Source organism: Bos indicus, chromosome 8 (assembly GCF_029378745.1).
Source record: "Bos indicus isolate NIAB-ARS_2022 breed Sahiwal x Tharparkar chromosome 8, NIAB-ARS_B.indTharparkar_mat_pri_1.0, whole genome shotgun sequence".
Lineage (NCBI taxonomy): Eukaryota > Metazoa > Chordata > Mammalia > Artiodactyla > Bovidae > Bos > Bos indicus.
Genome location: NC_091767.1, coordinates 75445599 through 75473394, shown reverse-complemented (window position 1 = coordinate 75473394; position 27796 = coordinate 75445599). Strand labels below are relative to the sequence as shown.

Sequence of the window (27796 nt, the reverse complement as noted above, 5' to 3'; positions counted from 1 at the left end):
AATTATTTAAAGAAGAGGAGGTAGTCTAACCTTAATGGGAATATGGGTTGGGGAACCAGGATGGATAGGTATATTTTGCTGGTATAGTGTTACAGACTCAGGTTATGTGCAGAACCATACAGAAAAGCTAAATAAGAGTAGCTTGCCAGGCACAAAAAAACATTTGAAGAGAAAATATTTAGTTTTGTGCTTTTAATTAGTTGAAGTTTGAGAGGGGGTAAAGATTGAAGTTGGTGGTTTAGGAGTCACCTGTGTATAAAGGATTATTAAAACTGTTCTGTTCTGTTACCATGGAGAGAGGGTAGCGAGGTCACTCTTGCATTTTATAAACCTTCCCTAAAATTGCAAAAATGTCATTTTACGTATATTTTCTGGGCATAATGTGGGGAGAGTGGTGTAGGAGAGCAGTCTGTAGATTTTATTACATTTTCTTTATTTATTTGGCTGCACTGGGTCTTTGTTGCAGCACTTGGGATCTTTCGTTGTGGCATTTGGGATCTAGTTCTCTGACAGGGATCAAACCCAGGCCCCCTGCATTGGGAGCCCAGAGTCTTAGCTAATGGACTACCAGGGAAGTCCCTCACTACATTTTGAAGGGGTGTTAGGAGCCAGAAATGGGTAAGAACCATTGATATTGACAGAGAAGTTCAAACAGAGCCTTGAAGAACACCTGCATTTATGGGCCAGGAAGAACTGCTATAGGGGGAGCAGGGAGGTCAGGGGAAAACCCAGAGTATACCAAAAACAAATCAAGAAAGTGGATATTTTGAGAGGGGTCAATTTGGGAAGGATGGTGATAGGCAGAGTGATAAGGTATCCAGAGTTTGGGGTATTTAATTTTAGACATGAACTCTTATTTCCCATTTTTTGACTTTTGAAGACTACTCACCTATAGTAGATAAAATTGCTCCTTGCAGCTAGGGCGAGCTCCACCATAGGGAACTATGGAGCCTCAGTAGAGGATGTTAGAAAGGATTTACAAGGGTGACTTGGGGAAAGACTTAAGTATTAATAAACTGGATTTTCACAGGAAAATCTCTTTTGAAATTATTTTCACCAAGACCCCAAAGCCTAACTGATAGTACCAGGCCAACTCCTGGTTGCCAGAGCTGCTTTTATCTTTCTCACCATCTCCCAAGTCATGGTCAGAGATATACTGCTGACTTCACTGTTAGGCTTGGTGAATCATTATGATGCAGACAAGACAAACTTGGGCTGCAGTTTGCTGCCAGATAAGACAAAGAAGGACCTTGCAGAAGCCTAATTTGGGGGTGGAGTGGAATGCTAGTTACCAGAGTTAAGAAAACAGCTAAACTTTTATGTCTTTGAGTTGACATATTCAGATTCCTAAAATCATAAAAGCAGAATATGAAACTCAATTTGAGATACACGGAAACAAAGAAAAAATGTGGGAGTTTTGTTCTGACCGGATTTTTTAAATTCATTCCTCCTTGTCTCACTATTTTATTTTCCCAAAGGGATTACCTTTAAAAAATGCTTTAAAATGCTTGCAGAATTCCTTGGGTTCAGCCAGATGTACATCTCAGGTTAACAGCATTCTTATCTGTATGATCTGCCTGTATTTTGTAGTTAAGATATTAACCTGCTAACTAGGTTTTAGTTTTTTAAATGGCATATGGTTATTCTTTGTCTAGTAAAACATGTTCACAGTTATCCCAGAACTAGTCTTCATCTTATTTTAGAATATTTGACTCTTGTGAAAGGAAGAGTTTAGATGTGAAAGCCGTAGAATTGCTGTCTTGGCAAGTTCATTCTGCTGGCACACATGTGCAGAAGTGTATCTAGATTGAAAATCATCAATCATCATGGAAATGCTTCCAAAAGTCTGAAGTTCTGTGTCAAGTTATTTGATGTTATAAGGCTTTAGGAAGAGGAGCAGTAGAAATAAGTTTATGCCTATTATATGTGATGGTGCTAGAGTTGGCAGCTCCTTTCTGACTAGGCTTCATCTTGAGAAGACCTTGCTTGGCTTAACACAGGTATGGGCTCCAGAAACCCCATTTAGTGTATTGCAGGCTTTGGTCATCCTCTGTATGTGAGAGAATTAATGGTCAGGAGTGGTAGGGGCTGACCCATGTACTGGAGAGGCAAGAATATACAATGGACAAAAGACAGTCCTCAATGAAAATTGATGCTGGGAAAACTGGGCAGCTACATGTAAAAGAATGAAATTAGAATATTTTCTTATATACAGAAATAAACTCAAAATGGATTAAAGGCCTATGTTTAAGACTGGAAACTATAATAAAACACCTAGAAGAAAACATAGGCAGAAAACTGACATAAGGACTTCCCTGGTGGTCCAGTGGCTGAGACTACACTCTTAATGCAGGGGCTGGGTTCAATCCCTTGTCAGGGAACTAGATCCCGCATGCCACAACTAAGAGTTTGCATGCTGTAACTAAAGATCCCGCATGCCACAGCAAAGATCGAAGATCCTGTGTTCCACAACTAAGACCCAGCACAGCCAAAAAATAAATACTAAAAAGAAGACTGACATAAATCACAGTAGTATTTTTTGAATATATCACCTAAGGGAAAAGAAAAAGAGCATAATAAGCAAATGGGATCTAAGTAAACTTTAAAGCTTTTGTACAGCAAAGGAAACCAGCCACAAAATGAGAAGACAACCTACTAAATGCAAGAAAATGTTTGCAAATGATATAAACAATAAAGGGTTAATACCCAAAATGTGTAAACAGCTCATACAACTCAATATCAAAAGAACAAACAACCAATTAAACATTGGGCAGATAGACGTTTTTCCAAGAAGAAATACAGGGACTTCCCTGGTGGTCCAATGGTTAAGAATCCACCTCACGGTGCAAGGGACACTGGTTTGATCCCTTGATCTGGGAAGATCCTACATGCCTCGGAGCAGCTAAGCCAGTGTGTCACAATTACTGAAGCCCATGTGCTTAGAGCCTGTGCTCTGCAGCAAGAGAAGCCACCATGATGAGAAGCCCGAGCACGGCAACAAAGAGTAGCCCCCATTCTCCACAAGAGAAAGCCAGCCAGGGGCAACAAAGGCCCACCACAGGCGAAAACTGAAAATAAATCTTTAAAAAACAAGATATACCAGATGGCCAGGAAACACGTGAAAACGTGCCCAGCGTTTTTAGTTACCAGAAATATGCAAATCAAAATCATGAGATATCACTCACACCTGTCAGAATGGCTATTATCAAAAGACCACAAATAACAAGTGTTGGTGAGGATGTAGAAAAAAGGGAACCCTGTATGCTGTGCATAGGAATGTAAATTAGTACAGCTACTATGGAAAACAATATGGAGGTTCCATGCAAACTGAGGATAGATCTGCTGTAAGATCAGCAGTTCTGTCTATGACCAAAAAAAAGTAAAAGTGAAAACCCTAATTCAAAAAGAAACAAGCACCAGTGTTCATAGCAGCATTATTTACAGTTGCCAAGATATGGAAGCAACTTAAGTTTCTTAACAACTGATAAATAAAGAAGATGTGAGGGACTTCCCTGGTAGTCCAGGGGCTAATGACACCACATGCCCAGTCCAGGGGGCCCGGGTTCAACCCCTGGTTGGGGAACTATATTCTACATGCCGCAACTAAGATCAAAGATCCTAAGGGCTGCAACTAAGACCCACCACAGCCAAATAAAAAGAAAAAGGATGTGAGATACAAGCACACACCCATACATATATACATGTGTGTGTATTCTCAGTCACTAAGTCATGTCCAATTCTTTGAGACCTCATGAACTGTAGCCTTCCAGACTCCTCTGTCCAGGGGATTTTCCAGGCAAGAGTACTGGAGTGGGTTGCCATTTCCTCCAGGGAATCTTCCCAACCCAGGGATCAAACCCATGTCTCCTGCGTCTCCTGTTTTGGCAGGGGGATTCTTTACCACTGAGCCACCTGGGAAGCCCATATACACATACATACACACACACACAATGATGGAATACTACTCAGTCATAAAAAATGAAAACGTGCCATTTGCAACAACATGGGTGGACCTGGAGGGTATTATGCTGAGTGTAATAAGTCAGAGACAGATACACTATGTGTTATCACTTACATGTGAAGTCTAAAAAATTAAAAATTAAAGTATGTACAGAACAGAAACAGATTCTCAGATATCAAGAATAAACTAGTAGTTACCAATGGGGAGAGGGAAGAGAGGGGAAGGGCAAGATAGAAGTAGGGGATTAAAAAGTACAAACAAACAGAAGTACAAACTACTATGTGTAAAACAAACTACAACACGGTATTATAGCCAATATTTTATAATAACTTTAAATGGGAGTATAAGCCATAAAAATTTTGAATCACAGTGTTGTATACCTGAAACAAATATAAGTAAATTAGCTATGCTGCTGCTGCTGCTGCTAAGTCGCTTCCGACTTAGCAGTCGTGTCCGACTCTGTGCGACCCCATAGACAGCAGCATACTAGGCTCCGCTGTCCCTGGGATTCTCCAGGAAAGAACACTGGAGGGGGTTGCCATTGCCTTCTCCATGAAATACTTAAGTAAAAATTTTTAGAAAAAAGATTAGGGCCTGAACAGCAATCCTATGGAAGGATTCAAGAATTTTAGGGCAGCTTTTCGTAACCAGAATATTGATAAGTGTTTTGGTGGTTTCTTCCTTCTCTGGGACTTTACCTCCTATTGCTGGGTGTTTCACATTCTTGGCTTCTGCTCCATAGATGACAGCAGCCCTGGACCTTGGACCCTCAGTTATTGTGACAGTCAGGCCACATGCACATGTGTACACAGGCAGACATGCATTTTTAGGCATTGTGCCGTCAGTTGACAACCACCTCCGAGCTTGAGGTATGCTCTTTATTTCATAAATAGTCTGTTGGAAGCTTGGGATGTTGGAAAATGAACATAGGGGGAACATGTTGACTCTTGCCCTCCAGGCTTTATTTTCTGATTTGATCCTTGATAGGCATTATAATCAGAGAAAACTGTCTTTACTTCTTGTCAAGCTGACATATGGGCATTTTTTTTCTGTTGGATTGTGAGTGGTGCCTGGATCTGGTTCAAGATGAGAATCAGAGGAATGAGTTTTTCCTGGTAATATCTAGGAATGTTGGTCTCCAGCTTGACCTTAAGCAAGATTCTTCATGTGTTTCCTGGTCTAGGAGATAAATGGAAGAAACTAACCAAAAGTGGCAACTGGGTTCAACCCAGAATTATGGTTGGACTGCAGCTTCTGGTTTCTTAAACTGATTCCACTTGAATAGCCTTACAGGCCTTCAGATCCTCAGAGGCCACCAGTCCCTCTCATATGTTAAGCAGGGATGTTTTCATCAGGACAGTTTTTGAATGTAAGAATAAATAGGATAATGTTTCTCCATTTCATTGGCTAGAATATAGTAGGACAATTTTGTGGTTTGTGTCTACTTTTACTAAATTTATAAACATTTATTGATTTTCTCCCAAAAATAGCAGAATGCTACTTTGTGTGGGATTAGAGTGTATCTATAAACAATATCTGTAACAGTATCTATAAACAATATTTATAGAAACAAATCTGACAGAGCTGGAAGGGACTGTAAAGATAACAGTTCTAACCACTGACCTCCCCTTTTTCTTTTAGAGTTGGAGAAACAGACCTAAAGGGAGAAAAGTTACCTGCCTGAGATATTCCATATTGAGTTAGGTGTGGATCCGTTTTCCTTATTCCTTCTCAGAATTGTTTGTTATACCAGGTACTCGTCAGCCTTTCACTGCAGTACCCCCAGTGGCAGAGGACTGCCTGACCTCTGCTCAGTTTGGTTGAGATGTGATACATAGCTGTGGACAAAGGGAATGACAACATAGATGCCTCACTAGAAGTGTCAGCCAGGACTGCTCCAAGAAGGAAGTCATTCCTAGCTAGGATATTCAGAGGGGATTTCCTGGAGGGGGAAGAGGCTTCTGCAGTGGAAAGGAAGCAGGGATGTCCATTTTATAGCAGAGTCCGGAACACACAAGGAGTGTGGAGGGACTCTGCTGCTGCTGCTGCTGCTAAATCGCTTCAGTCATGTCCGACTCTGTGCAACCCCATAGACGGCAGCCCACCAGGCTCCCCTGTCCCTGTTTAGACTCATTTGGCTGATGCTGGGCAGAAACAAGAGAAAGTAGTTCAAGTCACTGGGGGTTTGGTTGACGAGACTAACTGAATCTCCTTTGGAAAACACTTTTTCCTAGACTCATGTCTAGTCTTTAATAATGAATAATCCTGTTAATCACCTTTTTTACCTGGAGAATTGAGTCACATGCTTCGCAGCATGGCCCTGGTGAATTTATGGCCTGTTCTGGCAGTCCTGGAGGTGTGGAAGACGGGAATGAAGGTTTGCTAACTTCCTGAGGAATGTTAATAAGACAGTCTGCTGCTGCTACTGCTGCTGCTGCTCGCTTCAGTCATGTCGGACCCTGTGTGACCCCATAGACAGCAAGTCTATGTTACTAAGTCTAATAAGACAGTCTAGTTACTTCATCTGGTTCCTGTTTTCCTTGGACTTGCCCTTCAGTCTTCCTTTGCAAGTCCATATTCTTCTAAATTGATGTGTATTTGATTTCTTTCTGATTTGTTTCCTAAGTATCACCCAGGAGCTATCTGTATCATAGTCACTTGAGGTATGTGTTTAAAATGCAGGTTTCCTGGTCCAGACTAATTCAGGATTTTTCCTTTATTGAAACCTAGAAATTGGAATTTTAAACAAACTTACAGGCAGTTTTTATATGAATCGCTGGGTTAGACTTGATGCTATATAGCAGTAATATATATATATTGTCATCTTTGTAAATCTAGACCATTTGTTTGAATCTTCTTGTATTTTCTAAACCACACTCAGGGCACAGATGGGACATCATGTTTAATGGATCTGAAAGAATTTTCTTGTAGGCATCTTGGTTAATATCTGTTTAGTAGGACTTGCCTGGTCCAGTGTTTGAGAATCCGTCTGCCAGTGCAGAAGACATGGGTTCTATCCCTGGTCTAGAAAGATCCCACATGCCACGGGGCAACTAAGCCCATGCACCAAAACTACTGAACCTGAGAGCCACAATAAAGAGAAGCCTCAGCAATGAGAAGTCCATGCACTGCAGTGAAGAGCAGCCACCACTTGCTGCAACTAGAGAAACCCTGCTTGCAGCAACAGAGACCCAACACAGCCAAAAAAAATCTGTTCAGCAGCCAGTTAGATGTAATCACTTTGAGGAAGCCCTTGATAAATAATTATTTTCTTTATATGCCTGTTACTGGTCTCAACAGACAAAGCAAGAAATTCTTTTGTATTTTTATATTTTGACCTCACCATGAAGCTTGTTGACCGGGGATTGAACCTGCATCCCACTGCATTGAAAGTGCAAAGTCTTAACTACTGCACCACCAAGGGAAGTCCCTACCTGTTGTTTTTTTAGGTCAAATCTTAACTTAGGTCATTAGTTTCCAATTTCTTAGTCTGTTTACTAGGAGAGTTAGAGTAAACTTTAGTCAGAAGTATGAATAAGGTTCAGTCATTCTGTATTTGGATTCAGAGATTCATGGGTTGAATCTAGGCTTCATTTCTTATTGTATTTATTTGGCTGCACCAGGTCTTAGCTGCAGCAGTCAGGATCTTGGATCTTCCTTCCGGGATTTTAGTTGCAGCATGTGGAATCTAGTTCTCTGACCAGGGATCAGACTTGGGCGCCCTGAATTGAGAGCATGGATACTTAGCCACTGGACCACCAGGGAAGTCCTGGGCTCCACTTCTTATTAGCTTTGTACCCTTGAACAAATATCTTCTCCTAAACCTTTCTTTTACCTTTAAAATAAATGGAGCAAGTAAAATGACACCCCACTCCAGTACTCTTGCTTGGAAAATCCCATGGACGGAGGAGCCTGTTAGGCTGCAATCCATGGGGTTGCTAAGAGTCGGACACAACTGAGCGACTTCACTTTCATGCATTGGAGAAGGAAATGGCAACCCACTCCAGTGTTCTTGCCTGGAGAATCCCAGGGAGGGCGGAGCCTGGTGGGCTGCCCTCTATGGGGTCGCACAGAGTTGGACACGACTGAAGTGACTTAGCATAGCATAGCATAGTATCTGCCTACCAGAGTCATGAAGAAAATTAAATAAGAGGTTGGCTAGCAAAGTGCCTAGAATATGTGCTTAGTAAATTGTTGTGATTAATGGCGGTGGTGGAGGAGGAAGTGGTAGCAGTAGTTTGATGGTTCTAGTCTTTAGGTGTATTTCTGGCCAGATTCATGTACACCAAAGATAAGAAGTTGGTATTTTTCTACCCTGTGAATGACCTGTTTTTTGTATGTCAGTCTTATCCCAAATAGCTTAAGCATTTAAAAATTACTCATGTAGATATTATTTATATAAGATAAAATATAATTAGGAAATTATATTTAATTTCATCATGAAAAGGATTCAGATAAAAGATGTTTTCTGTATACAAATTAAAGTGTTACCTAGTTCTGATAAGAATGCAACGGAGTAGATAATACATGTATAATGCCACTAAAACCCTTTTTTGAAAGTAATTTAACATTATGTTTCAAAGACCTGGGATATATTATTTGTTGAATGAAGAGCCTAAAATATTATGCCCTTTGACCTAATCATTTTTAACAGAATAATTATTGGAAGCTATTTTTATCAAAATGCTAATTATAGAATACTTAAGTAATTTATGGTAAATCAAATCTGTGTGATATTATGGAGACATTGACATAATTGTGAAGACTATAATAACATACAGAGCTTTTGATACGTTAAATGTAATGAGGTACAGAATTCTCTCTCTGCTGATTATAGCTATGCACCATTATACATGCATGTGGTTAAGGCCTGAATAGGCACTTGACAAATGAAAAACAAAACAGACTTGACAAGAGATATGAGTCTGAACATTTTTTAATTTTAATTTTTTAATTCTGCATTTTTTAACTTCTAGTATTGTAGGTAAAGTATTGTCAGTAAACTCTATAATTTAAAAAAAAAAATTGTTACCTTCAGCTAGATGAATCTTGTATTTTCTTATCCTAAAGCAGTGGAGAAAGTGGCCTTGCCCAGTTTCATTCATTGCTTGTCTTGTTTGCTGACGAAGATGGAGCAGTTATGTAATATACCTCCTCTCTGGGAAAAGGGTGTAAAGAAGGAACTTGGAAATAAGGTGGTGTAGGATATATGGCAAAAGAGTTTCCCCTCTCAGTCAACAGGTGTTTGAGCTCCAAATAACACCTGGAGAGGGGTCTTGCCTTTCAATGGGCAGTACATAACCATAATAGGCTTCAGCAATATGTGAACCGTGAACTTCTGTATGTTCAAGTTGGTTTTAGAAAAGGCAGTAGAACCAGAGACCAAATTGCCAACATCCGCTGGATCATGGAAAAAGCAAGAGAGTTCCAGAAAAGCATCTATTTCTGCTTTATTGACTATGCCAAAGCCTTTGACTGTGTGGATCACAATCAACTGTGGAAAATTCTGAAAGACATGGGAAAACCAGACCACCTGACCTGCCTCTTGAGAAATTTGTATGCAGGTCAGGAAGCAACAGTTAGAACTGGACATGGAACAACAGACTGGTTCCAAATAGGAAAAGGAGTACGTCAAGGCTGTATATTGTCACCCTGTTTATTTAACTTCTATGCAGAGTACATCATGAGAAACACTGGACTGAAAGAAACACAAGCTGGAATCAAGATTGGTGGGAGAAATATCAATAACCTCAGATATGCAGATGACACCACCCTTATGGCAGAAAGTGAAGAGGAACTAAAAGCCTCTTGATGAAAGTGAAAGTGGAGAGTGAAAAAGTTGGCTTAAAGCTCAACATTCAGAAAATGAAGATCATGGCATCCAGTCCCATCACTTCATGGGAAATAGATGGGGAAACAGTGGAAACAGTGTCAGACTTTTATTTTTCTGGGCTCCAAAATCACTGCAGATGGTGACTGCAGCCATGAAATTAAAAGATGCTTACTCCTTGGAAGGAAAGTCATGACCAACCTAGATAGCATATTAAAAAGCAGAGACATTACTTTGCCAACAAAGGTCCGTCTAGTCAAGGCTATGGTTTTTCCTGTGGTCATATGTGGATGTGAGAGTTGGACTGTGATGAAGGCTGAGCACCAAAGAATTGATGCTTTTGAACTGTAGTGTTGGAGAAGACTCTTGAGAGTCCCTTGGACTGCAAGGAGATCCAACCAGTCCATTCTGAAGGAGATCAGCCCTGGGATTTCTTTGGAAGGAATGATGCTAAAGCTGAAACTCCAGTACTTTGGCCACCTCATGCAAAGAGTTGACTCATTGGAAAAGACTCTGATGCTGGGAGGGATTGGGGGCAGGAGGAGAAGGGGACGACAGAGGATGAGATGGCTGGATGGCATCACTGACTTGATGGACGTGAGTCTGAGTGAACTCCGGGAGTTGGTGATGGAGAGGGAGGCCTGGCGTGCTGTGATTCATGGGGTCACAAAGAGTTGGACACAACTGAGCGACTGATCTGATCTGATCTGTGCTATAATGCTCAGTAAATAAGAATGAGGGAAAAGGATTATATTATTGTTTTAATACTGTTATTATCAAAAGCTTATGATCTCTCAATATACCAGATAATTAGTGTATAATGACAATCTGCTCTTTAGTAGTTTGCAGTTTAGAGATAAGGCTTCCTGTTAATTCTGAGTAAAATAGCTTATGCCTTAAGATGCTCTAGGGAACAAAAAGCTGAGAGTATCTTGTTTTCCTCTGAATAATCTATACACTAAGTATTAGTATCCTTTAATACTATGGAATTTATTTTTCATTATTCATGGCAAGAAATGAAGATTTGTGTAAAATGAGGCTAGTTGGTCAGTTCTTTTGCTTATCCTATCTTCTTTTTAAAGTTTTTTTTTTTTTTTCCAAAAATTAATTAAAATTATTTATGTATTTTTCGGCTATGCTGGATCTTCCTTGCTGCCTGCAGGCCCTCTCTAGTTGTGGAGAGGCGGGGCTGCTCTTTGTTGTGGTGCAGTCGCTTCAGTAGTTGCAGCACGTGGGCTGGCTCCCAGGGTCTAGAGCATAGGCTTTACCTTTGTGGTGCCCGGGCTTAACTGCTCCGGGGCCTCTGGGATCTTCCTGGACCCAGGGATCAGACCTGTGTCCCTTGTATTGGCTGGTGGATTGTTAACCACCAGAAAAGAAGTCCTCCTTTTCTTTTAAAATAATGCGTATCATATGTGTTTATTAAGGGAAAAAATTAACATTCTAGGACTTAGGTCTTTAAAAGGGTATTCATTTAATAACAGCATGAGAAACTTTCCATGTTAGTAAGTGTCCTCTACTCCATCATTCTTAAAGGCTGTATCATAGTCCACTGAGTGGTTGTTCCCAATCGCCTGTGGTGTTTCACTAGTTTAAAAGTCACTGTAACTTGGGACTTCCTTGATGGTCCAGTGGTTAAGACGCCATGCTTCCATTGCAGGAGGCATGAGTTTGAGCCCTGATTGGTGAATTAAGATCCTGCATGCCACAGTGCAGTAAAAAAATATATATATTTTTAATAAATAAATAGAATTCTTTGTAATTAAAGCTATTGTCATTATTTCCTTAGCGTAATTTCAGGATTTACACATTTTTCATCTTTGATGCGTATTGGCTAACCATTTTTTGCAGTGTTTCTTGGTCTTGGCTCTCTCCTGTGCCCCTCCACGTCTCTGTTGGGGATAGAGAATGTATTCCTCTGCTAGGTTTCAGTCCTCTTGCCTTTCCCAGACTTAAGCTGCCCTCTGGCCTTTAATTATCTGACTCTGTATAGTTCATCCTGGTATCTGTGCCTCCTGTTTGGATTTACTTTCCTTTCTCCACTAGCTTCTGCCTAACACACTCTTAACACACTCTGAGTTTTAGAGACTTTGTGAATCTCCCCTCCCCCCATTTTATTAAGCCATCCTGGCTTTCTGTATAGGCACAGTTACACATGTCTATTTGCAGATACATGCAGGCAGAAGTGTCCTCGCTAGTCTTAGAATCTTCCTGATTGTAAGGCCTTTGCTTTCTTTTTTTCCCTCTGCCCTGACTTATAAGCTGCAGGGAGCCATTAAGCCTCAAGCTTACCCTGCCATGCTGCTGGTTGCTGGCAGGTATCCCAGTTGGTGAGTGGGGAGCAGTCCCATTCTGGGAAGTGTTACAGGAGCTGTATGAAGCCTTGGCCCCTTGTCACACAGCTTGGGGAGACAGTATGTGGCACCCCATCCACATTTCTTAAACTTCCTTTGAAAAAGCAAGGGGGCTCCCTCCTTCACATGCTGCTTTGTCATTCCTTGGTGAGGGTGAGGTTGTGGGTCAACTCTTGGTTTCCTCTACAGAGCCAGCCGTATGCATCTCCCTTGTATGAAATTTTGTTCATCTATTCTGTCTTATAACCTGTGAAACCAAACAGAACATTAGAATAGACTATCTCTGAACTAGTACTTGTAAGGCACCTGTTCTGTCCTGAGCCCTGTACTAGAAACTTCACATTTTATTAAATCTCTTAGCAGCCCTATTAGATAAATAATATTATTTAAGTTTTCTAGATAAGCAAGATTCAGAAAGGTTAAATGACTGATGAAGTTCACAAAGCTGCTAAGTCAACATTCTTAAACCTAGACCTCTCCCAAGTCCAAAACTGGAGAGGTTGGACTTAAGACTTTCTTGGACGCAAATAAATAAAGCCTTTTCTCTTTTCCTTTTCTGGGAGGCAGAAATGGAGACTTGTTTAAGGCATAGGGTTGTTTCTTATCAAATACATTATCCTTAGTGTACAGAGCAGATTGTCTCAGACACTTCCGTGTGCTTGGAGATGTTGAGAAACTCCAGATTCTGGTTTAGTAGGTCTAGGGTGAGGCCTGAGATTCTTGGTTTCCAGCAAGCTTCCAGATGTTCCTTTGACTAGCACGGCTCTAGATCAGTGGTTTTTAAACCTGAGCAGTCAGAAGATTCACCTGGAGATTCTTGACAAAAATTCAGGTTTACTGGCCCAAAACTCAGAACTTTCTAGTTTGAAGGAGTTTTATGGTAGGCTATGGGAATTGTTTTTGTTTTGTAGTTTTTTTAAAAAAGAAACTTCCCTAGGTTATTGTGATAAACAGTTTAAGAATCACTGGTCTAGAAGCTGACATATTACTGGTACGTTGTCCCATACAACACAAAGGTGTGAGTGGCAATAAATTTTGCTGTATTAAACATTTGCGGGGCTGTGTTGGTTAGGTTAGGGCTTCCCTGATGGCTCAGATGGTAAAGAATCTGCCTGCAACACAGGAGACCCAGATTCAACCACTGGGTCAGGAAGATACCCCTGGAGAAGGGAATAGCTACCCACTCGAGTATCCTTGCTTGGAGAATTCATGGACAGAGAAATCTGGCAGGCTATAAAAGAGTAAGAAACCCAGTCATATTTCTTGGAAGGGCTAGCTCACAAACCCCAAGAGCAGAAAGTATTCTTGGATCTCAGAAGGAAACAGCTAGGAATTGGAAAGCTACTAGGAACCGGGGGTGTCCATGCTTCCTAAATTTACTGTTTCCTTTTCTCTGGGAATGGCTTTGGTAGAAAATGGCCACCCAGTTTGGTTTAGCGCCACCAGCCAGTTCCATACTGCTGAGAGAATTTGAATGACCTAGTCTAATGTAGCCTCTGGACTGGTTCTCCCTGAGCCAGGAGGCCACCCCAGGACAGTGCTGTGATCTGGACATCTGGGCTTATATCAGATGAACTCAGCTCCAGGGCCCCACTCTGAGTGCAGGGACATAGGGGTCCACCTAACATCTTTGGGCAGGCCTCAGTAAGGTGGTTACTCTTAAGTGCTTACTGTGTAGCTCTGTGTTGTTGGGGCAGGAGAACAGAACCAGATAAGATAAAGCCCCTGCTCTTGGAATTGAGAGGGCATTATTAGCTTAATGGAGAAGAGAGACAAGTGAATATTTTAAAACTGTGATAAGATCTAAGTATTGTGAGTAGAGGGCTATCTTGGAAGCCTACAAGAGAGGAACTTAATCAGCCTGGACATTAAGAAATATTAGGAGAGGACATGTCTGAACTGAATCATGAAACGTAAGGACATAATGGCCAGGTAAAGAGAAGAGTAGGCGAAAGCATTTCTGGCATTGGAACAGCCTAACCATGAGATAAAATCATTATATATCATTGAAGATTTTGTGTGAGTAATAATTTATAAGCAGCTCTTTCTATAGTATAACGTCCATGGAAGGATGTGAAGCTGGAGAGATAGATAGGGGCCACGTTGAGGAGAATCTTGATGCCATGCTGAAGGGCTTGAATTTAGGGGAAAGTGAAAGTGAAGTCACTCAGTTGTCTCCAACTCTTTGCAACCCCATGGACTGAAGCCTACCAGGCTCTTCCATCCATGGGATTTTCCAAGCAAGAGTGGGTTACCATTTCCTTCTCCAGGGGATCTTCCCGACCCAGGGATCGAACCCAGGTCTCCCACATCGTAGGCAGATGCTTTACCATCTAAGCCACCAGGGAAGTCGAATTTAGGGGTAGGGGAACTATTAGATATTTTTTAATGGACATGGGAGGATTTCCATTCTTTAAGAAGATGAATGATTATAGTGTGGAGTATAGTTTTGTTGATGGCCTTGCCTGAAGGCAAGTCGTGTAGAGGAGAGAGGATGAAGAAGAAGGAGCCAACTGTAGGAATATTTAGGAGGAAGTTAGGAGTATAGGGTGAATCCCAGGCTTGAGTGAGCAGGGAGATTTTGGTGGCATCAGATGAAATGAACAATTTGGGGAAGAAGATAATTTGTTTTAGATACATTGAGTTTGAAAATTTGAAAATGCCTGTCAAGACACATCGGTGATGGTGCCAGTTAGGTGGGGTCTCGGCCTTAAATAGTTATCAGGGTTTACAGGTTTGGGAGTGGTTCCCCTCACTCTTCCTTTCTTTCTAAAACCCGCACCCTCCCCCTACCAGTCTCTGCTTGACACTCTTATTCCAGCTACTCTTCCTTTTCTTTTTCTATTTTAAATTTAAGACTTACCTACTTCCTCCTTTCATCTTTCTATGCAAGCAGTAGATTGTTTAAAGATTTGACATGTTTTGGCTTCACTCTGAGATTTGCTGGTAGAATTTTAAATGAACTTCCTAGACTATAAGGTATATGAGGACAGAGATCATTCCTAGTAGTTAGGTTTCTCACACCTAGAACAGTTCTTGGCATTGAATTGGTGCTGACTCAGTGAGCAAATAAAGGAATGAATCATTGAATCACATAAAGAGTTTAATAGACTCTATTGGGAATGCCCTTTCTCTAAGACTGATCTTTTCTATCAAGCATTTCTCTGAGTTGAATTTTGGAGAACGAAAGAGGGTTGGTTTGTTACAGAAGTGGATAAGGGCATTTCAGGCAGGAGGAGTAGCATAAGCAGAGACATGGAGGCACAGGACAGATAAGTAATTGAGATGTGAATATCTCTTTCTCTCCTAGCTCAGGTCACTCTAGCAAACCTGGTATGGTTTATACTTATGTCTAATAGTGGTTGTGATGTGTTTTGTTTATAATTTTCTACACATGTGTTGGTAAGAATTAGTGATACATAATACGGTTGCACTGGTAGAAAACCTTTCATCAGGTTCATTAGGTCCAAAGTCTAATACAAGTCTTTGAAGCCATCTTTGACTATCAGACAGAATTTACTTCTTCCTCTTCTGTGTTTATATAACATATTATACCTATCTCTGTTATGTTTTCTTATTTACATGTTTCATTTGACTAGTATAGCCCTGACTTTGTAGTTAGTAGACATTAATTAAATGTTTGAAGGATAACTGAGTGAATGAATGGATATTTATACCCAAGGTCAGCCACACTGAAGAGAAACTTCACCTTCTTTCTCTCTTTTCTCTTGTAGCTATTTGTAGTGGATGTCCAGACAAGCCAGATCACCAAGATTCCCATTCTGAAGGACCGGGAGCCTGGATGTGTGACTCAGCAGGGCTGCGGTATCCATGCTATCGAGCTGAATCCCTCTAGAACACTGTTAGCCACTGGAGGAGACAACCCTAATAGTCTTGCCATCTATAGGCTGCCTACACTAGATCCTGTGTGTGTGGGAGATGTAAGTTTTTAAACAGAGTCCAGCAGGTAACATGGACCTTCCTCCCTTAAGCCCTTCAGGAAGGAATGGTTTGCTTACTGCTGACTCGGGGGCTGGGTTGGGGTGAGGAGTTGTAACGGTGAGATGTGGGTGTAGAGATTTCAGAGTGGGTACTGCGCTCCCCACAGAGAGCTTCAGATGTTGACAGAAGGTATGTTTGATAGAGGTGCGTGCAGCACACCTCAGATGCCAGCAGCAGTGGGTTGGTGTTTACACATCTCCTACTGCCCATGGTCAGAAAAGTTTGTTAAATTATTCATTCAGCAACTATTTTTTGACCCTTCTGTGCCAGCCATTGTCTTAGACTCTGGGGATGTAGCAGTGAATAAAAGAGACAAAGCCCCCATATCCTCTTGAAGCCTGTGCTCAAGTCAAGGGAGGCATATAAACCAACAAAAATGTACCAGCAGTAAGTCAGAGCGGTGAGTGCCATGGAGAAGAGTAAAGGCAGGCTAAAGAGAGAGAGTGTGGTGGAGGATGCTGTCGTCAGGGAAGGCCTCTTTGATAAGAATAACACTTGAACAGGGAGGCTTAAAGGAAATGTGGGTACACGCCATCCTGATGTCTGAGGAAGAGAGTTCAAAAGATGGAAGAACATAGAGGTCGGTTCTAGCTGTTGTCCCAGAAAGCAAAGGGGAGAGTGCCAGGATGAAGTTGGAGGGATGAGAGGTGGGTAATGGTGTGGAAGGAGCCACAGGTAAGACATCAAGAGATAAAGTGCTGGAGCAGTGTGTCCACCGGCCGTGTTTATAGCCCGTAGGCAAGCCAATTTCATTCCAGCTTTGAGCTTCTCAAGACAGAAAGTTAAAGATTGTAGGCTCATGCCAATTGGGTTGCCATCACCAGAGATCAGAATTGTAATTTTTACAAAGATACTTTCATCCAGCCTTTTAAGCTTTTCAGGGGCGTGCGTTGCGATCCTCATTTCACTCGTTTCTTTCCCCCCTCCTCCCGCACCCATCTCGCCCTCCTCTTGAAGGATGGACACAAGGACTGGATCTTTTCCATCGCGTGGATCAGTGACACTATGGCCGTGTCTGGTAAAGTGCCCTTTTGCAAGGAATTCTGGTGTGGCAGGGAGGGAGGGAGGCTCAAAGTTACAAATGGGATAGTAGCGGGACTAGAAATAGCCCAATAACCGACCATCAGCCAGGGGCCAGAAAACCTTGTATTGTCTCTTTATCTGACTTAGCATGTGACCTTGGATAAGTCATGTCCCTTGTATATTCCTAGTCTGGAAAGTACTGGAAGTACTGGTACACTTATTACTCATACTCTGCCTTTTTTAATAGATCCTGTGTGATGGCCCCTTAGCTTCAACATTTTGTTGGGATTCACTGAGACAATAGTTGGGAAAGTGCTTTTGGAAAAGTTGTACTCTGGAAAATATTAGGAGCAATGATCATTTTCTGTACAACTTTATAGTGTTAATAAAGCTGTACAGGATTGGGGGAATTCCCCTCCCAATGGTAGAACAGTCAGGAAAAATACATGGAAATGAGTGAAGAGATACTCAAAATGCTTTCTGAATACCCACAGCAGCCTAGAACACAGGCTCAGAGTGCCAGCCAGCTTTTCTGGGTACCTGGCTTCCCAGGTGGCACAGCAATAAAGAAGCCACCTACCAATGCAGGAGACACAGGAGATGAGGGTCAGGAAGATCCCCTTGAGGAGGAAATTGCAACCACTCCAGTATCCTTGCCTGGATAATTCCATAGACAGAGGAGTCGCAGGAGCTACGGTCCACGGGGTTGCAGAGAGTCAGACATGACTGAGCGATGGAGCATGCCTGCATATATATGTAAAAATATAATCGCCCATTCCAAATTCCCAAATTTTTAAAAATCACAAGAGTTGCTAAATTAAGTACTTCATACGTTATTTCATAGAATTATCATAACAATCCTAGAAGGTTTGCATTGTTAGCCTCATTTCACAATTGAGAAGATTTAGATTCTGAGAAGTTATAATTTGCCAGAGGCTACAGAGACAGTGAGAGATGGAGTCAGGATCTGAAGCCAGCTCTCAGTTCAAAGCCCATGTTTAGAACTGCTACAAACAAAGCTAAGGGAACATAAATGTTTCTTTCTTTGGATTTTTTGCAAGGCAATAGAAAACAGCAAGGAAGGAAGAGAAGTCTAATGGACAAGCATAGTCACAGTTCAAAATTTTTCACTAGTGGTTCAGAAGCTTTTGGATTCCCTGTCATTTGTCTTCCCAAGAAATGAGAGCTTCTGGAGGGCAAAGACTGAATCCTGTCCCCTCTATAGGGACTATATGTATGACAGTAACCTGAATTAAATGGGGTTGTTGGGAGCCAGGACATGGCTTTTTTGGAGAGCTTTCCTTCTCTTTTTAATATATCCTGGGAGCATTCTATGTTTTCAGGCTGATAGCTTCCAAGGCTACATTTTGTGAACAGTAAGCAAGTTTTAGGAATATTGGCTCTGAAACAGGAACAAACTCACAAATGTAGAATACAAACTTATGGTTACCAAAACAGAGAGGGAGGGAGTTGGGACAGATTAAGGGTATGAGATTAACTGATACAAACTACTGTATATAAAATTAAAAAGTATAAAGGATATACTGTATAGCACAGGGTATTATGCTCAGTATCTTATAATAACCTATAATGGAATATAATCTGCAAAAAATACTGAGTCATTTTGTTATGTACCTAAATCAGTTATATTTCAATTTAAAAAGAAGAAAGAATATTGACTCTGAGAGAAAGATATCCTATGGTCTTGGATTAGAGGAATTAATGCTGTTAAAATACCTGTATTTCCCTAAGCAATCTGCAGATTTAATGCAATCCTTACCAAATACCCATGACATTTTTCATCAAACTAGAGCAGTCCTAAAATTAAAAAAATTTTGGAACCACAAAAGACCCCAAATTGCTAGAGCAATTTTTTTTTTAATTCTGTTTGTTTGCTCGCTTGCTTTTGGCTGCTTTGGGTCTTCGTTGCTATACACAGGCTTTTCTGGTTGCAGTGTGCAGGCTTCCCGCTGTGGTGGCTTTTCTTTTGTGGAGCATGGGCTCTAGGCATTTGGGCTCAGTAGTTGTGGCTCTTGGGCTCCAGGGGACAGGCTCAGTAGTTGTAGCACATGGGTGTAGTTGCTCCACAACATGTGAAATCTTCCTGGACCAGGGATCAATGCAGGTGGATTCTCATCCACTGTACCACCAGGGCAGTCCTGCCAGAGCAATCTTGAGATGAAAAAGAACAAAGCTAGAGATAGCATGCCCCCTGACTTCAGACTAAACTACAAAGCTGTGGTCACTGAAACAGTATGGTACTGGCACAAAAAGACCCTCAGATCAATGGGACAGAACGAAGAAGTAAACTGGTCAGTAAATCTGTGGCAAAGCATATACAATGGAGAAAAATCAGTCTTTTTAATGAGAAGTGCTGGGAAAAATGGACAGCTATATGTAAAAGAATGAAATTATTGATAGAACATTTTTCACACCAATATAATAAACTAAACTCAAAATGGATTAAAGACCTAAATGTAAGACTGGAAACCATGAAATTCCTAGAAAACATAGGCAGAACAATCTTTAATATAAATCATAGCAATGTCTTATTTGATCTCCTGAGGCAAAGGAAACAGCAAAAAAAGACAGCCTATGGAATGGGAGAAAATGTTTGCAAATGATATCACCAATAAAGATTAATATCTAAAACATATAAACAGCTCGTACAACTCTATGAAAAAATAAACACCCCAGTTAAAAATTGGTCAGGGGATGTCCCTGGTGGTGCAGTGGGTAAGAATCCACCTGCCAATGCAGGGAATACAGGTTCAATCCCCGGTTGGGGAACTAAGATCCCACAGGCTGAGGAGCAACTAAGCCCACGTGCTCCAGAGCCCCACAACTGGAAATGCCTGCACCACGATGAACAGGGCCACACGAGGCAGTGAAAATCCCATGTGCCACAACCGAGACCCAAAGCAGCCAAAATAAAATTAATAAAATAGGTAGCTGTGGAATTCCCTGGCAGTCCAGTGGTTAAGACTCTGCACTTTCACTGCCAAGAGTGCAAGTTCAGTTTCTGGGCAGGGAACTAAAATCCCACAGGCTACATCTAAAAAGCTAAAACAGGTAGCAACAAGGACCTATTATATAGCACAGGGAACTCTGCTCAATATATTGTAATAACCTAAATGGGAAAAGAATTTGAAAAAGAATAGATATGTGTATATATAACTGAATCACTTTGCTGTACACTTGAAAGTAACACAATACTGTTAATCAACTATATTCCAATGTAAAGTAAAAATAAAAAAAGCAGAAGATGTGGTATATATACACAATGGACTATTAGTCAGCTATTAAAAAAGAATGAAATTCTACCATTTTCAACAACATGGATGGACCTGAAGGGTATTATGCTTAGTGAAATAAGTCAGTGAAGGACAAAAACTCATCACTGGAATGTGGACTCCAAAAATAAAATGAATGTATAAAAACAAAACAAACAGTTTCACAGAAAAAGAGAATAAACTAGTGGCTACCAGTGGGGGTAGGGGGGCAAGATAGAAGTATGGAATTAAGTACGAACTACTATGTATAAAATAAGCAACAGGGATATATTTACAGCCGAGGAAATATGGCTATTATTTTATAATGACCTTAAATGGAGTATAATCTATAAAAATATTGAATCACTGTGCTGTACACCTGAAACATAGAATATTGTAAGTCAACTAATACTAATAGTAAAAAATTAAAATCTAGGGACTTCCCTGGTGGTCTGGTGGTTAAGACTTCCAATGTAGGGGGCACTGGTTTAATCCTTAACTGGGGAAGAGCCCATATGCTTCATGGAGCGGCCAGAAAAAAAAGAAAGATTAAAATCTAAATGCACTATTCACATCTTCTATTGAGACTTTAATTATGATAATATAGACCATACCTTCCTTATAAACTGTAGAATAAATAAAAACTCTACATACACAACAGAAACCCATCAATGTTCCTAATACATAATTTTGCCATCTAAATTGAGGAAATACAGCTTTGTACAAATAATAATCTTCAAATGCTGTGTTCTCCAAATTGTTGCATATTGAAAGAAGCTTGTGTTTCAGTTTCCTGATCATCCAACTAAGTTGGTACACCTCCCTACCCTAATGATGGAGATGCCCTGTGACAGCTGTGTGCAGGATACACAACACCACATACAGTTGTGGAAGCTAAAGAGTAAAATCACAGTATACATTTTAAAACTATAATACGTGCAGAGACAATAAGCCTAATTTGGAGGAGTGATATATATAAAGATTGAGAAACTGCCTCAAATTTTTGCAGTAAGCAGCTCAGTTGCAAATATTAATAGCTCCAACATTCAGCTGTGCAGGAGAGCAGGGGCTAGATTTTTGGGGAGGAACTTCCCTGGCGGTTCAGTGGTTGAGACTCCATGTTTCGGCTGCAGAGGGCTTGGGTTTGATCCTTGGTTGGCATCCTAAGATCCCATAATCTGCACAGTGCAGTAAAAAAAAAAAAAAGCTGTTGAATTTTCAGTTATGCTTCCTTTACATCCAAATCAGGAATTTCATACTCTGAGAGGTCACATCAGCAAGAAAGTTCAGATAGTTTTAAGATAGTGTAGATGTCTTATTTAATTGGGTATAAACAAGGTTCTATTATTTACCAAAAAAAATGTTTGATGTACCATTAGCATTAAAATAGGTTTTGCTGCATTAAAAAAAAGAATATTGGCTCTGATAATAAAGACGTGAATTTGAATCCTGGTCCTACCGCTTATTAGCATAGAGGACAAGTTACTTAAGCCTTTTTAAGACTTGGGTTTAAACATGGATAATGATTGTACATACTTTAAAGGGTCATTGGGAAGATCAAATATTATAGTGTTTAGTGGCTGCCATAGTGAAAATGCTCCATACTTGTTAACCAGTGTTAATGTTCACATTTGATGAACATCAACCCCTTGATGATGAACATTCCCCTCAGATTCAGGGTATTCAAACTCATCATCTCCCTCCCAGGACCACACTTCTCCCTACCATTGACATATTGGTAAATGTTCCTGCCTTCTACCTAGGCACACAGCCAGGGAACTAATTCTGTTCATTCTCCATAGATTACCAAGCCCTGTTGATATGATTTTCTAAAATATCTTTTACACCCATCAATTTATTTTCTGTCTTCCCTGGGTGCTCGTCATCTATCTTTTGAATTATCCCAATGTCCTTCTGTATTTTCTCTCTGATTCTAGTCTTATCTCCTCTAATCTCATCTTCATGTTGCTGCCAGATTAGTTCTTTAAATAAATTTTTCCTTACTGCAAAAGTAACATATGTTTGTTATAAGAATTTTAAAAATTCAAATAAAAAAGGAAAGCATTACCCACACAATCTCTGCCTAGAGATAGCCACTGTTAACATTTTTAAATACATCTTGCTAGTCTTTTTTCAGTACATACTCCAGTTGTTAAAATGGGATCATTACTAGGTTAAAATAGGATCATTTAGAGGGATAGACAGATGTATGATATACCAAGCATAAGAAAACGTTGATGGTAGACTCTAGATGTAAGTATATAATTCATTGTAAAATTCTTTCAGCATTTCAGCGTGCTTGACATTTTTCATAATAAAGCTTGTGGTGTTTTATTTTTTTAACTTGCATTATAACTCTTACGTAGTTCTCTAGATATGCCCTTCTCTTGGTGTCCTTTTCTGGATTTCACACACATTGAACCCTCTGTTTTGAACCTGTCCACAGACCTTACGGTGCAAACAAATTGAGTGATATTTCTCCCATGTTAGATAGTTTTTACTGTGAAGTATTCAGGAGATTTAAAGTGTGGGAGGGGCACCTTCTGGTCTGAAAGGAATGTTGGCAAATACTGATACTGAAAGGAATTTGAAAATTTTTTTAATGGTTCTTAATATACTGTTTTATATCTATCCAAATAGACCTGTTTTAAGTGCTTCATTATTATTTCCTAAGGAAAACAATTTATGTTATTAAGCATTCATCTTATGTAGAACAGTCATTCTTAATTCAGGGGTTGTGGTCCCTTTAAGGGGCCTAGGAACCTCCCCGAAGTTGAGTGTGCAATGTAGATCTTTGGTGTATTTTTCCAGAGAAAGAAGTCTTTAACATTCCTAAGTCTGAACAAGGGGTACTGGGACTCAGAAAATGTTAAGCACCACTGATCTAGAGTGGAAGTTGCCAGATCTTGTTGCCTAGTAGAAATCACCTGTGCATTCATGCCCTAGTAACCTGAGCATTTGGCTTGGAACATTACTGAGCTTTGTCTAATGTATTATGTTCTCTTTTGAAAAGTCTCACCAACCACATTACACTTAAAGGTTACATTTTGATATAACCACTTCCCTGGCAGCGCAGTGGTTAAGACTCTGCGCTTCCAATGCAGGGGGTGCAGATTCGATCCCTGGTTGGGGAACTAAGATCCCACAGGTTGTGGGACAGGCATGGTCAAAAAAATATACATATATATAATTATATATCAACTCCTGCACTTCAGTTGAGTCATCCTCTCAGTGTAGCTGTTAAAATGCATACTGCTGTCCGTTTTGGTTTGGGCCGCTGGCCACACTTCCACACGTGTGAACATGGTGCACAGAGAACTAGGCTAAGAAAGTCCTTTTAAAAAAAAAAAGTCCTTTTGGCTTCTGTGGGACTGTCTCGTGGCGAGTTGGTATGTCTGATACCCATGGTTTCCTTGCCCGGCAGGCTCGCGTGATGGTTCTATGGGACTCTGGGAGGTGACAGATGATGTGTTGACCAAAAGTGATGCAAGGCACAATGTGTCGCGAGTCCCTGTGTATTCTCACATCACTCACAAGGCCTTAAAGGACATCCCCAAGGAGGACACAAACCCTGACAACTGCAAGGTCCGGGCTCTGGCCTTCAACAACAAGAACAAGGTATGAACTTGCCAGAGGTCCCTGAAGCCTATTCCCCTTGCTTCAGTTTCTTGGCTTATGTCTTGGAAGATGCGCTTCCCTTCTCTCTTCCCAAGTCAGAACTGCATAACTTGGTTCTGAGCCCAAGCGGCATCTCTTGAAGACTGAGGGATGCTCAGTAACAATCTCTGTCTGAGAAAGATTATAACTAAAATTACGAAACCTTCCCCTTGCAGTGAATATTCTCTGCATGGTTCACGTCTGTTAACCTCTCAGAGTTTCGCCAGGGGCATTCTGATCTGTCTCTCATCTGCACATGACCTTGCAGGTGCTCTGTTTTGGGTATGATTTTCCTACATGCAGTCACTTTCTTCTCTCTTGTATTCAGTTTCTTTTCATTCTTCACAGCCTCTTCTCAATGCTTCCATCAAGTCTAATCATCTGAGTCAGATCTCCTGAAACTGAACTATTAAGTAGACTGCTGGTTTGAAGACCCAGACCCATAAGAGAAGAAAGGCTTTTCCCAAAATTTGAGTCAGACCACAATTTGAGGGCTAGTTCCCTTAGCCTCCCATCTCTCATCCATATTTAGAAGTTAGGGGTAGACTTATCTCCTACCTTAGACCCTGTACTTACAGAAGCTCTCACACTGAGACTTACAAAACTGGCTTTCACGTGTGTGCTCTGTTCTAACAAACAGGATGTCATGTGTATGATTGTATGCTACTGGCTTTTTGAACCTTGAGTGTCTCCGTGCAAGCCTGGACTAGCTTCTTGGGTTCTCTCAAGAAGCAGCCTTGCTTTACTATGTTGTCCAGCTGCATTTCATAGGGTGAGATGAGGGGCTGATAATCCCTGGCACCATCATGGGATCCAAGTGAGGGAATGGAGGACCGCATCCTGCAGGTATTCTCCTGCTTACTGTTGTATGTTAGTTGCTGTGTATATGACCTGTTTTCATTGCTTTTGCAGGAATTGGGAGCAGTATCGCTGGATGGCTACTTTCATCTCTGGAAGACTGAAAATACCCTATCTAAGGTGTGCTGAACAGGACTTAGTAGTTTCACCTTCAAGTTAAAATACTGTCATCTCTGAATTTTTCATTCTTATCTAAAACATGAATTCTTGAAGTGTCTGGACATGTGACCACATGGTACATGAACTTCTGAGTCTAGCCTGCCTCTCTCGAAAATCTTTTAGAGGAGTCAGTGGGGTGATGCTTTCACACTGTTCACACTGCAAGGGCCTGCTGAGACTCCTTTAGCTCGCAGTCCTCCATTCCACAATGCCTTTCAGTATTTGCTTATGGATTATGGACTATTTGCAGCATTGTCAGGGCAGGCAAACCTAAATGTTAGGAGTTGTTGACAAAAGTCAATTAAGAGAAGTCATCTCCAAAATAATCATGTAAGGTATGTGTATTGGTTGCTTAGTCGTTTCCCAACTCTTTGCAACCCCATGGGCTGTAGCCTGCCAGGCTTCTCTGTCCATGGAATTCTCCAGACAAGAACACTGGAGTAGGTTACCATTTCTTTCTCTAATGCAAGGTATGAATTTACAATATTTGCAAGCAGCTTTTGCCTAAAGCTAAACGTACCTGTGAATCCTTTGCTCTATTCTTGTCCCAGAGGCCTTTGAGACTTATTCCTTCTTTGATGGAATCTCTTTCAAGAGGAAGCAGAGCTCTAGGAATTACTGATTCCTTCATGTCGCAGGAGGCTTTATGCTCCACCACCCTTGCTGGGTGCCTCAACTTCAGTGGGCTCTGAAGATTGGCTAAATGATAAGGATCCAGGGTCAGCGCTGATTGGGCTGCCTGGGTTGAGCAGAGCCACGAGTGTGCTTTCTGTAGTGTAAGCTACCACACAGTGGGGTATTTAGGCTGCAGGTAGCCAAAAACAAGGTCTCCTACCTGAAGATCAGTGAGAAGGTTGAGCTCTTCCTGGCAGAGAAAACAGATGGGCCCGTGGCTTTAGTGCCCTGGAGTTATCCCTGGAAACAGCCTGTGGTTTTTGGCCTTTCTCTCTGCTTCTCATTATTTAATTCCAGCTTGACCTTTTCCTCTAACCAGTCCTCTTCAGTACCTAGATCTCGTTTATTATCACCACTCTTTGTTTCTCTAACATGCCTCGGGATGGAGCAATACGTGTCTTTTGATCTCTGACTTTGCATATCTTGTGTATGAGGAAAGCCCACAGAGGTGGGCAGCAAAGAACAGCGCCCTTCTGTATACTCTCTAGTATTATCGTGGTTACCTTTCTCCTCTCTCTGTTTTCAGCTCCTCTCCACCAAACTGCCATATTGCCGTGAAAATGTGTGCCTGGCCTATGGTAATGAATGGTCAGTCTATGCAGTGGGCTCCCAAGCTCACGTCTCTTTCTTGGATCCGCGGCAGCCATCATACAACGTCAAGTCTGTCTGCTCCAGGGAGCGAGGCAGTGGTAAGAGCCCTGTGTGCCCCTCAGGCTTACAGCTGCATTGCCATTGGTTTTTGACCTTCTGTTTCTATATTGGTTTCCAGACAAGTACAGAGATTTTTATGAAGGTGTTTGGTGACACAGAGGGGAGCTGGAATGCCTGCGTGGCAGCCAAGCTTCAAACACTTTAGACAAATGTGTGGTCACAGAAGGCTTTGATGGAAACCAACCATCAGGATATTGGTGGTTTCCGTACTCCCTCACATCACCCTACTCTCTTTCCTGTGTTAGTTTTTTTGTTGGAACTCTGCCTGAACTAGAAAATTCATTTTATGCTAAGGGATGATGCAGTAGACTGAGGGGGATTTTACAGAGGGCTATGAGGAAACTTTTGGGGGTAATAATGATTATTTTCATTGTGGTGATGGTGTTGTGGATATATACATATGTTAAAACTTCACATTGTGTACTTTGAATATTTGCAGTGCATTGTATATAGATTGTAAATCAGTAAAGATAAAGAAGATATTTAGTTCTGACCACTGGATGAACTAGACTTCAAAACCGCACCATCACCACCACCACCAATCTTTAATAGCATATTCTGTCAGAGGGCACCCTCATCCTTTATTGAGGAATAAAAAGGCATGTTTGTACTGTACTTAAAGATTTCAGAATACTTTTGTCAGCCATCTCATTTCATCTTACCAAGAACCCTGTGAGAGGCAGTTTATACCCCATTTTATAGAGGAGGAGACTAGGACCCAGACTGGTTAAATAACTTGCCCAGCATCACACTGGTTGGTGGGGGAACAGCCCAGGGACCAGAATCCAGAGGATCCAATCTAACAAAGTGTGTTTTCTTCTTATCTCTCCTTTGTTCCCCTTCACTGCAGTTAAAAGGCACTGTGTGGATTACACTTTAGCTTCTTTCAAGTATTTATTTTCATGCAAATGTTGCAGATACGCCTTTGTTTTGGACTTGTTTGTTTTCAGTTATCTTTGAAATACTTAGATTTCAGAACTGAGAGAGTAACTGTGTGTAAGTAAGGGAAAGAGTAAATTGCCTTAGCAGGAATGATGTCTGCAGTGAAGAGATTTTGGTTACTGTTACAGGGGTGGCACTCAAACCTAATAAGATATTGATTTCACAAATACTAGTGAAACCTCTTCGCATCGCATGCTCTTATTTAATCCACAGATGCAGCAGATGTGTTTTCCCTGTGACCCAAAGGGATTAGGTGACTTGTCTTAAATTCACAAGTGAGAGACTGTGCACCATTGGGTCTTGAGTTCTAGGCTATTTGCCACTCTCCTAACACACTTAATACCAGATAAAG

The 27796-nt window shown here is 41.1% G+C and overlaps 1 protein-coding gene across 2 annotated transcripts in view; it reads left to right on the top strand.

The window, feature by feature from the left end:
- Positions 1 to 27796, top strand: part of DCAF12 (DDB1 and CUL4 associated factor 12) — a 36428-nt gene that overhangs the window by 7135 nt on the left and 1497 nt on the right. For both annotated transcript variants that reach the window (XM_070795007.1, XM_019966416.2), the window contains exons 3-7: positions 15880 to 16086; positions 17105 to 17165; positions 23867 to 24060; positions 25012 to 25077; positions 26318 to 26480. In XM_070795007.1, the coding sequence (XP_070651108.1) occupies positions 15880 to 16086; positions 17105 to 17165; positions 23867 to 24060; positions 25012 to 25077; positions 26318 to 26480 (691 nt within the window). The remainder of the gene's footprint in view (positions 1 to 15879; positions 16087 to 17104; positions 17166 to 23866; positions 24061 to 25011; positions 25078 to 26317; positions 26481 to 27796) is intronic.